Source organism: Furipterus horrens, unplaced genomic scaffold (assembly GCF_987537825.1).
Source record: "Furipterus horrens unplaced genomic scaffold, mFurHor1.1.pri manual_scaffold_2, whole genome shotgun sequence".
NCBI classification, from domain to species: Eukaryota; Metazoa; Chordata; class Mammalia; order Chiroptera; family Furipteridae; genus Furipterus; species Furipterus horrens.
The window spans coordinates 183354730-183367130 of NW_028327172.1; the positions used below are offsets into that span (position 1 = coordinate 183354730).

Here is a 12401-nt window from a genome sequence, read left to right on the forward strand (position 1 = left end):
TGTTTTTGTCTAGCTGTTTGCATTCTCAAAGCATGGCTTAAAATCATGCTGGTGGCAGGGGGAAGCAAGTCTGGTCTTTGAAATTTGCTTCAGATAATTCTCTAAGGGGACAGCCTCATAAACATGATCAAGTATTTATTTCCTATCATGTTGATTGACATTAAAGACTCTTTTTTTTTTTTAAGTTTAACTTTGTGCTCTCTCTTGTAGGTCCTTCCATTGTGACCCCCCCCAAGGACATCTGGAATGTCACAGGTGCCAAGGTGTACTTGAGCTGTGAAGTCATTGGAATCCCAACCCCAGTCCTCATCTGGAACAAGGTCAGTGACACAGATTTCAAGAAGAGTTTCTAGACTGACAAACTCCTCTCTCACTGCCCAAGGATGGTAATAACCTAAAATCCTCAGCCTGTTTCATTGCCTACTGCTCCTCAAAGGTGAAGCCTTACAGCAGTCTTCTACATACCTCCCCGTGCTCTCACCAATGACTTTACAGGGAGCCTTAACAACACCCAGACCCACCCTCTGAGTGTGTACATGTATGTATATGTGAGCATGCGTATGCTTCAGTGTGCAAGTATGAGTGTGTGCATGCATGGGTGTGTGTGTACAGTAGTCCCTCTCTATATCACAGTTCACTTATCACGGCCTCACTGTATTGTGGGATTTTTAAAAATATTATATTTAATTATTTATCGCGGATTTTCACTATATCGTGGGATTTTGAGGTACTGTATACGTATGTTGTTAAAGTTACGTAGGTTTAAGAGTCTAGAATAAATGTAAGGTTCCTACTTCGCGGGGGGTCTAGAATGTAATACCCGTGATAAGTGAGGGAATACTGTATATGTCCCCATTGGAAGGATAAGCATGCGAGTTAAGAATAGTAGTTAAGATCTACTTCTGGCCAAGATGGAGGTGTAGATAGACATGCTGCGTCTCCCTCCACAACTAAGAAGGAATACAACTACCTCAAAACTAGAAACAACCAGAAGTTCCAGAAAATCATACTATATGAAGTCCAGCAAACAAAGATATGAAGAAGAAATACTCATCCAGACAAGTAGGAGGGGTGGAGCCGGGCAGAGAGGATGCACTGTAGTGGTCACAGTGGCAGCAGCAGTGGCAGCGGTGGGCCGGTGGAAAGCACAATCACACATTTTAAAAAATCAGGAGGGACACCTGGGGAGTGTTCCCAGCTCCTCACCGGACCTTGCAGCTCACGGTCCCAGCATCGGGGAAAATCAAGCCTTATTGCTTCTGACTGTGCAGACCAGTGGGTGTTGGAGCAGAGAAAGAAACTGCTGGTTTCAGCACGGTCCACTTGTTTAAAGGGCCCCCACAGTCCTAGAACATCCACAGACCCATCCACTCTGGGAATAACAGCCAGGGCAGCAGCTAGAGGGGCGCCAGTCCAGTGCAGAAGTGGGAGATGTGCCTGGAAAAGGGGCGAATGCTAGGCTGGTGGCATTGTTCCCTCTCAAACCCCTCCCCCACATACAGCACCACAACGTGGTAAAACAGGTTGCCCTGTACTGATGAATCCCCAAGGCTCTGCCCCTTATAACATAACAGGAGCAACAGCTCTACCTGGGATGCAGAGGCAAACAAACACAGGAGCCTGTCAGAATGAGGAGACAGAGAAGTATGGCCCAAAAGGGGAAAGGGATCAAGGTTCCAGTGGGAGAACTAAGCTATAAGGAGATAGCCATCCTAACAGATGAGGAGACAGACAACCTAACAGATGCAGAATCAAAACACTGGTGCTAAAGATGCTCACAGGCTTGGCAGATATGCTTGAGTACGGCAAATGCATAAGAGAAGAAGTAAAGGCTGTGCTAAGTGAAATGAAGGAAAATCCACACAAAACCAATGGTGAGGGGAAGGAAACTGGGGTTCAAATCAATGATTTGGAACATAAGGAAGAAAAAAACAGTCAACAAGTGCAGAATGAGGAAACAAGAATTGAAAAAAATGAGGAAAAATTCCCAAATTTTGGATATACAGGTCCAGGAAGCACGGAGGGTCCCAGGCAAGCTGGACTCAGAGGGGATCACACCAGGACACATCATGACTGAGATATCAAAGGTGAAAGATAAAGACAGAGCCCTGGAGGCAGCAAGAGAGAGGTGGAGAGTTGCCTACAGGGGGGTACCTATAGGACTATCAGCTGATTTCTCAGAGGACACTTTGCAGGCAGGAAGGGACTGGCAAGCAATATTCAATGTGATGAAAGGCAACTTGCAACCACGATTACTCTATCCAGCAAAGCTATCATTTGGAATGGAAGAGCAGATGAAGTGCTTCCCAGACAAGGTAAAACTAAAGGAGCTCATAATCACCAAGTCATTATTATATGAAATGTCAAAGAGACTTAAGAAAAAGAAGATCAAAACTATGAACACTAAAATGACAATAAACTCACAACTATCAACAACTGAATCTAAAAAATAAAAACAAAATCCAACTAAGCAAACCAGAATAGGAACAGAATCATAGGTATGGGAATCATTTGGAGGGCTATCAGCTGGGAGAGGGGAGGGGGAGAAACGGGGAAATGGTGCAGGGACTAAGAAGCATAATTGGTTGGTACAAAATAGACAGGGAGAAGTTAAGAATAATATAGGAAAGGGTGAAGCCAAAGAACTTATATGCACAATGCATGGACATGAACTAAGGGGGATGGGATTGCTGGAGGGAAGCGGGGGTACTGGGCAGAGGGGAGCAAAGGGGGGAAAAATTGGGGCTACTGTAACAACATAATCAATAAAACATACTTTTAAAAGTTTTTTAAAAAAAGAATAGTAGTTAATGCCCTGGCGGGGTGGTTGAGTTGGTTGGAGCATCGTCCCATGCACCACAAGGCTGTGAGTTCAATTCCCAGTCAGGGCACATACCTAGATTGTGGGTTTGGTACCCAGTTGGAATGCATACATATCTCTCACTTTGATGTTTCTCTCTCTCTCCCTTCCTCTCTCTCTAAAATTAATAAACATATCCTCAGGTGTTTATCTAAAAAAAAAAAAAATACAATAGTGGTTAAGAGTGTGAGTTGCTTATCCAGGTTGGCTGAGTTCTCTCTATGTCAGGGTTTCATAGCCACAGCACTGTTGACATTTTGAGGCAGATAATTCTTTGTTGTGGGGGCTTCCCAGTGCCCTGTAAGATGTTTAGCAGCATCCCTGGCCTCTATCCTCCAGATCCCAGTAGCAACACCCCTCCACCCCCAGCTGTGACCATCAAACAGTCTCCAAGCATTGCCAAATGTCCCCTGGGGGGAAATTACCAAGATTGAGATCCACTGCTCTAAGCCTCAGTTTCCTCTTCTGTATGATGAAAGTAGCATCTAATTCTTGTACAGATTACATGAAGTGAGGCAGGTAAAATCACTTGACTTGGTGTCAGATACATAGTTAGCACTGTTTCTTAGCTGCTGTTCCTGGGCATGCTTCCTTTCAAGTGGCATTATCTGATGTCACTGTTTCCAGAGTTTGTAGAAAGGAAAACATTTGCTGGATCAAACAATACTTAATAATTGTACTGTAAATTATTTTATATTTCCCTTTTTACACTTTTTTGACTTGTTTAGATGCTACAACAATTCAGTGGAGTAAATACCATCAGACTCATGCTAACAAAAAGGAAATCTATTTAAGTAAAAAGGCATAACCAGATACTTCTCTGTAGCAGGTTTACTTCCCCAGCAAACTCTAAGATGGATATGTTTTCTGAGTTATTTTCTTTATTTGGTGCCTGACCAGAGGAGCAACTTCTGAACTCTGGGAGGGATTTTGGCACCAGAACTATTTTTGTTGCAAGTTGGAGAAACTCACTTCAAATTAGTTTAGGCAAAAAACAAGGGAGAGAGGGCTGGGGTGTGTGATCCCAACCTCAAGGGCAGCAGATCCAGGTACAATGTGGTCAGACTCTTTGCTTTTGACTCTGCTCTCAATGTACTGACCTTATTTTTTTTTCTTCCACCTCAGAAAGCTTCTCCTACACTGTAGGTGGTATTGTCACTGACAGCTCCAAATTCACATTACCACAGATTAATGACCCCAGAGGAAATTTCTTTCCATTCTCTAAGACATTGTAAAATTCCCACTGATCGCCTGCCAGCCTCTGGCGCCCCTGTGTGGCCAGAGGGCTGTATCGCCCCCATGGGGCTCTCTGGTGGGAGCGAAGTCTGGGTTTTTCCAGAAAATGCCTGGGGGTGGGCAGAGGCAGCACCAGCTGTACTACAACTATCCTTTACAGTTGGAATTTCTGTTAAAGGAAGCAGTGAAATTTCACCTCAATAAGATGTTTTTTAAAGGGGAGCAGGGAGCCATAAAGAGCAAATACGCAGCCGGTGGGCACGTACCTCCTGGTCTCTGGGGAAAGCTGCTGACGCTCCTCACTGCTTACTTGTAGGCTACTGGTTTGGGCGGACAGGGGCGGGGGCGGTGAGAGGCAGAGGAACAACATTTCCGAGGAACACCCAGACAGAGCTCTTGCAGCGCTCTAGGGATTGCTACACAGTGAGAAGCCAGGGGGACCCAGGTGTCCCGGGCCTCTGACTTTATTGACGAATCTGGCGGAGAATGATTTCTTCGGCCCTTTCTCTGCCCCACCCCAGCTAACGGACGCACATACCGGAGAAAAAATCTGCCCGGGGACTCTTTTCCCTTACACTTCTTGGATTGCTTGGGGCAGATCACATGGGCTTCCCTGGGGCTTGTCAACTGGGGGGTGAGGGGGAGCGGTAAAGGAAAGGAGTTGGGGGAAGGCAGTAAAAAATAATGTTCTACATACTTCCCAGAAACAAGCAAAAACCCAGCTGCTAGGCTCTGTTGATTTTCCTTTACCTTCATAACGTAATTTGCCACATTCATGACATAAAGCAGTTTTTTCAACCTGCAGATCATGACCCATCAGTGAGTCCTGAATGTAATGCAGGGATCACAATAAGCATTTTCGTTAAAAAAAAAAAAAAAAAAAAAAAAAGACCGAAACTATCTTAGGGCATCACATGTAAGTAAGGGTACCATTTCCTGGAACTTTTGTTTATTCCACATCACAATGCAAAACATATTTCTTACTACGGGTTATGTCAAAACACTTTAAATATCACGACTTAAATAATTAAACAGGACATTTGTTTTCTCCTCACTTTCTTTGTAACAAACTGTTAAGAACACAGACTTAGTAAGTTCACACGTTGTCCAACTCCAATTTAAGCATAGAACTGCTTTTCAGATGTAAATAAGTATTAGAATCCCTGCTTTTTAAACAGAGGTTCAAAGAAGAGAGCCTGTCTTTTGTACTCAATGATTCTTACAGGACAAGCCTTCTCTCTGAAACACTTCAGGGCTAGTCATCACAACCTAGTGAGTGGTCAGTACTTTCCTGACTGGTAGTTATCCCGTGATGTTAACAAGTCCCATGTTCCTCACCTGTAAAGATTCCAAGAGCAATATTTTGAAATGAGGACATGAACTGAAATAGCCATACTTACATAAACCCTATTAAGTCAGAAATGATGCTTACAAAGAAGGTAAAGCACCCCAAATTCCTTCCTTCCTAACACTTGGATGTTTCAGAAACCGAGAGGTTCCCTATCCAGTTCTCTTTTTTCCTGCCTGAAATTTCTTCAGATTTGGGTTTTCACAACTTCTAAGACTATTTTTTTTAAATTATGAATACGTAGTAAGTTATAATGACAGCAAGGAGAAACTATCCAAAGAAAGAGTTCATAGTGTCCCCCTACCTTCTTTACTCCCTGAAATAACCAATGTGAACTGCCTTGGTTTGTTCTCTTTCACACCTTTATTTATGTCCAAACATATACAAATAAATATTCCTTGTATGCGGAGTGAGGTGAGAATATGGTGTGCGTATTACTCTGAAACTTTTTTTCTTGATAAATATTTCATGGGCATTCCCCCAGATCTGCTTCTCAACAACTATGTAATATTTCAAGTATGAGTATACCATAATCATTAAGCAATGCCACCCTACACATCCTAGTGCACATATCCTATGTATGACATTTTTTCCCTATAGGGTAGATTTCCCCAAAGTTCCATGAACAGGTCGAAAGATTTTAGTTTCCTAGACATTGTCAGATTCCTTTCCACATAGATTGTAGCAGTTCACACCTCCCAGCAGTGTGTGGGGGCCACATCCCCGCATCCTCTCCAGCACTGAGTACTACTACTACTTTTAGTTTTTTTAAAGATAGGTGAAAGTACCATAACATTACTGCTTTTATTTCCTCGACTACATTGAGAATATTTTCATATTTGGACTTTCTCTTTTATGAATTGCCTGTTCATATCCTTTATCCATTTTTCTATTCGATTGTTTCTTGTTACCAGCCTGTGGCTTGGTACATTAAAGATATGGACCCTTTCTCCTGTATTGTAAATATTTTTTCCCAATCATTTTACCCTTTATTTGTTTACAGTGGCTGGGGATCTGAAAGTTTTAACAGACACATACTCTATTTCATCATAAACTCTTCTGAAACTTTACCATAAAAGCACAACAAACATGTTCTGGACCCTGGCTCAAAAACTTGTATAGAGCATTGTCCCAATACACCAAGGTTGTGGGTTCAATCCCTGGTCAGGGCACATACCGGGGTCAACTAATGAGCACATAAATAAGTGAAACAACAAATCGATGTCTCTCTCTCTCTCTCTCACTCTCTCTCTCTTTCTCTCTCCCTCTCCCCCCCATCTTTCTTCCCCACTCTTCCCCCCTCTTTAAAATCAATAAATAAAATTTTAAAAATATGTTCTGGGCTGCGTAAATGTCCCTGAATATCTCTATGAAAATCAGTAAACCCTTGAAATCTATTAACCTGTAGGAATCAGACTAATCCATTCTGTTTCTGTAATCACTGGCACTTCAAAAATTTTTTATCTGAGGTATAAGGTTGGTACAAAAATAATGTCCAATTTCAAGGTCTATTTTAAAAATTAAAAAGCCCATGAGTATGAAAATATTTATTTGTTAACATAACCTCCTTTGCTTTCTGGAACCTCATTTCATCTGTCAACTAGCTTATAAATGCCACGCTTGTAAAATTCTTTAGGTTTTGGAGCAAAATATGAATCCAACCATTTTCAGCCTTTTCTCTTGATGTCAATCTAAGACCATCAAAGTTGTTCTGTAGCCCCCGAAACAAGTGATAATCACAAGGAGCAACGTCAGGAGAATATGGAGGATGAAGCAATATTTCCCAACCAAGCTCTTTCAAGAAATTTTTGGTCAGTCGAACTGTGTGAGGACAAGCATTATCATGATGGAAGATGACACCCTTTCTGTTGACTAAGGAGGGTTGCTTTTGGTTCAAAGCTGCTTTCAAACAACGAAGTTGTTCACGGTAAAGATTAGCAGTAATTGTTTGATTGTTGTCTGACAGTTCATAATGGACAATTCCTCCTTTGTCCCACCATACACTCAACGTGATCTTCTTTGGATGAAGTTCTCCTCTTGGTTGTTGAATTCCTCTACTTCCTCAAGTGATCCACAATCAGTGGCATTTAACGTTATGGTAAAGGATCCACTTCTCAGCACCTGTAACAAGCCTACCTAAAAATGGTGCCTGAAGGCATCGCAAAAGCAACAATTCACAACAAACAACACGCTGTTACAGATTCTCTGGAGACAGTTCATGTGTGACCCATTTTCCAACTACTGAAACCTTTCTGCTCCTTTTCAGTTGGCGTAGCACGGTTGTATTGGCTTTGTTAAATTGTTCTGCAAGTCCCCTAGAGGTAATGGTGGGGTTTTCTGTGACAACAGCTTCCACAACACTTTGGAATCAAGTTTTTTTGGACGACCCTCTTTTGGTTCATTTTTCAAACTGAAATCCTCACTTCGGAAATGGGAAAACCACCTCCTGCAACTTCTTTCAGTCACTGCATCATCCCCATAAGCGCTCTGAATAGACTTTGCTGCTGTACTTGCATTGGCACCTTTATGAAACTCATAAAGTAAAACATTTCTAATGTGGTCTTTAGGTGGGACAAACATGGGTGCAAATATTATGGATGATTATGAACAATACTTTGATAATATGAAAAAATAAGGTGTACAAGTCACTGTGACATCAAAAAATTATAAGGAGAGGCACAAATTTAATAAATACTAAAACTTTCTTTTAAAAAAGTTGGACATTACTTTTACACCAACCTGACATAATTAACACCTATAGGTTAGTTTCAGGTGTACAACATAATAATTTGGTATTGTATACATTGTGAAATCACCACACTAAGTCTAGTTAATAGCTGTCACTTGAGGTAGTTACAAATATTTTTTTTTCTTGTGATGAGAACTTTTAAGATCTTAGCAACTTCCAAACATGCAATACAGTATTAATTATAGTCACCATGCTGTACATTACATCCCCATTACTTACTTATAACTGGAAGTTTGTACCTTTTGAACCCCTTCATCCATTTCTTTACCCCTTACCCCCATCTCTGGCAACCATCGATCTGTTCTCTGTATCTATGAGCTTGGGGGTTATTTTGCTTTTCTTTTTGTTCTTGTTTTTTAGGTTCTACATATAACTGAGATCATACATTTTTCTTTCTCTGTCTGACTGATTTCTAACCCTAACTCTTACCCTCGAGGTCTATCCATGTATTCACAAATGGCAAGATTTTCTTCTTATGGCTAAACAATATTCCCTTATATATATTTATACCACACTGTCTTCATCCATTTATCTGTCCATGGACACTTAGGTTAGTGCCATGTCTTGGCTATTATAATTTATGCTGCAATGAATATAAGGGTGCGGATATCTTTTCAAGATAATTTCCTGCAGATAAGTACCCAGTACTGGAATTGCTGGATTATATGCTAGATCTATTTTTAATTTTTTGAGGGGCCTCCATACTGTTTTCCACAATAGCTGCACCAACTTACATTCCCACCAACAGTGCACAATAGTTCCCTTTTCTCCTCATCCTTGCCAACACTTATCTCTTGTCTTTTTGATGATAGTCATCCTGACAGGTGTAAGAGAATAACTCTTTGTGGTTTTGATTTGCACTTCTCTGATGGTTGATGATGTTGAACATCTTTTCATATATCTGTTGGACATCTATATGTCTTCTTTGGAAAAATGTGTTCAGATCCTCTGCCCACTTCTTAATCTGTTTTTTTGTTTGTTTGTTTGTTTGTTTTTTTGCTATTGAGCTCGACATGTTTTTTATATATTTTGGATACTAACTTCTTATCAAATATATGTGTTGCAAATTCTCCCATTCAGTAGGTTGCCTTTGCATTTTGCATATGGCTTCCTTTGCTGTGCAGAAACTTTTTAGTTTGATGTAGTCCCACGTGTTTATTTTTGCTTTTGTCACCTTTGCTTTGTGTCAAATCCAGAAAATCATCACCAAGGAGCTTACCCCTTATGTTTTTCCTTCTAGGAATCTTTTGGTTTCAGGTTTTACACTCAAGTATTTAATCCATTTTGAGTTAATTTTTGTGTATGGTGTAAGAGAGTGGTCCAGGTTCATTCTTTTACATGTTTATGGCACTTCTCTTTTTCTTATTAATTGCTTATATGTAATTGTAGGATTCAGGAAGACTTTGTTGCAGCTGAAATACAAACAGAGGGGGCTGAAATGACTTCCTGGGTCTCCCTCTGACTCTTTCCCTAATTGGCCCTTTATGGTGAGCAGTGACTATGAGGTAGTTTTCCTGCACTACAGATTTCTAAAGTTCAGACTTTGAGGCACTTTCAGCCCATTGCATATATGTACAATCACTTAGAAGCCATTCTTCTCAGCCTTCATCTTGTAAAAAACCAAAAAAACAAAAAAGCCCCTTACACAAGTAAGTGGGTATTTGCCATGTAAAAATTCTTGACACCTTTTTCTATATTTTTACATGCTGTATTAACTTTTTACAATATATTAAAATGATTTCTTTTAAATGTAAGAATTCATTTTCCAACCAAAATAATTGATAAGGACAACTTCTCTGTACATAGTGGATTAGGTTAACTGGCACTGAAAGTTCTTTACTAAGAGCTACATGATCTAAGGAGCAACAGACCAGTTGCTCAGATTCAGTATTTCTATGCTGCAGTGTTTTTCTGCTTTGGGCACACATAAAACCCTTAAAGAATCCTGAATTCAGCAAATAAGGACCAAAGACATGTTGCTTTAGCCACTGAATCAAGTTAATACTTTCACCATTATTAGAAACCGTTTTTTTACATAACTATTTCAAAATCAGCACTAGCATAAACCATTTCTGCCAGCAACTTGGGAAACTGAAGGGGAAAATGTGCTTGTTGAGTATATATATTTTTTGTCTTATTACATTCCTATCTGCCCTGGCTGGTTTAGCTCAGTGGATTGAGCGTCGGCCTGCGAGCTAAGTGTCGCTGGTTCGATCTTCCAGTCAGGGTACATCAGAGAAGGAAAACTCTGACTCCAAAAAACCTCCGCTGCCTTGCGGCATACCTCTTCAGGGGAAGGGCTAAGGGAGTAAACCCTGACAGAAAATCCGGAGCCGGAGTCCCTAAGGCGGTTTGACGTTGTAGTCAACACCGGCAACTCCTGCGGCGCACCTGAAGCCAAGCTGTATTGACTCCGTCTTTCCCTTGGACCCTTCAGCTGCGAAGAGAGGGGGGGTCTGCTGCATGGGCAACAGCAGACCCTCCATATCACCCTGCCCAGGCTCTGTAGCTTCAGCGTCATCGCAAGATGTCGATTCAACATGGGAGGAGACAGATACCGTGTCACTCCCGAGTCGGACTGCACAGCCATTCTCGGCGGTGCAGATAGACTCTTAAGAAGCTACACCATCGTCTCTCGAGACGGACGGCTGCCGACGACATTCCTATGAGGAAAACAGAAAGATACCTGGTTTTCTCTCTTAGTGACAATGTGGGGAAACCCTAGCGGGGGAAAGCAAAGCAGCAAAAACCAGGCATTCCACATCAGTAATGCTAGATATTTTTAATAGAGTAGGAGTTGGCCTAGATCCCGTATGGCTTTCAGAGTCCCAGCACTGCCATCAGGAAGCAGAGAAAATACAGTGGGCCTGAGGCTGAGACAACAGCTTAGCAACACCATGTGGTTGGGAGTGGGATTACAAGTGGGATAACCAACATTGTTGCAGTGTCAAAAAATGTATTTACTATGATTTGTCCTTTTTTAACTCAAGATTTGCTGAAGTATAAAAGAAAATGAAAAGGAAACTGTTTGAAATTGTGAAGTTTTTCTAATTAACATGATAATATCAATAATCATCAGCTTAGCTCTTAAAGAACTTGGGATGGAATAAACATCACTTCATATACCACGTTATTTAATAAAAGAAAAAGAAAAAACAGGAGACTTCCAGCCAAGATTGAGGCCTAGACAGACACGCTGCGTCTCCCTCCACAACTAAGAAGGAATACAACTATCTCAAAACTAGAGACAACCAGAAGTTCCAAAAAATCGAGCTGCATGGAAGTCCAACGAACAAAGATATAAAGAAGAAATACTGATCCAGACAGGTAAGAGGGGTGGAGCGGGGCGGAGAGGATGCGATGTGGTGGAGGCAGCAGTTGCAGCAGCAGCAGGCTGGTGGAAAGTGCAGTCACATGTTTTAAAATATCGGGAGGCACATCTGGGGAGCGTTCCCAGCCCCTGACCAGACCGAACAGCTCACAGTCCCAGAGCTGGGGAAAATCAAGCCTCATTGCTTCTGACTGTGCAAACCAGTGGGGGTTGAGGTGGAGGAAGAAACTGCCAGTCTCTCAGCAGAGTCTGCTTGTTTAAAGGGCCCCCACGGTCCTAGAATGTCCGCAGACCCACCCACTCTGGGAACAACAGCCAAGGCATCAGCTAGAGAGGAGTCAGGCCCATATGAAAGTGGGAGAAGTGCCTGGAAAAGGGGCAAGTGCTGATCAAGTGGCATTGTTCCCTCTCAGACCCCTCCCCCACATACAGTGCCACAACATGGTGAAACGGGTTGCCCTGGACTGATGAATACCTAAGGCTTCACCCCTTACAATGTAACAGGAGTGACAGCTCTACCTAAGACACAGAGGCAAACAAACACAGGAGCCTGTCAAGATGAAGAGACAGAGAAGTATGGACCAAAAGAGGGAACAGATCAAGGTTCCAGTGGAAGAACTAAGCAATAAGGAGATAGCCAACCTAACAGACACAGAATTCAAAACACGGTGATTAAGATGCTCACAGACTTGACAGATATCCTTAAGTATGGCAAATGCATAAAAGAAGAAGTGAAAGCTATGGTAAATGAAATGAAGGAAAATCCACACAAAACCAGTGGTGAAGGGAAGGAAATGGGTTCAAATCAATGATCTGGAACATTAGGAAGAAAAAAAGTCAACCAGTACAGAATGAGGAAACAAGAACTGGAAAAAAA

The 12401-nt window shown here is 41.7% G+C and overlaps 1 protein-coding gene across 1 annotated transcript in view; it reads left to right on the forward strand.

Annotated features, from left to right (window-relative positions):
* The window catches only part of IGFBP7 (insulin like growth factor binding protein 7), a 78244-nt gene that overhangs the window by 60771 nt on the left and 5072 nt on the right, over nucleotides 1–12401 (forward strand). Inside the window, exon 2 of the mRNA XM_090266828.1 lies at nucleotides 211–320. Coding sequence (XP_090122954.1) covers nucleotides 211–320 — 110 coding nt within the window. The remainder of the gene's footprint in view (nucleotides 1–210; nucleotides 321–12401) is intronic.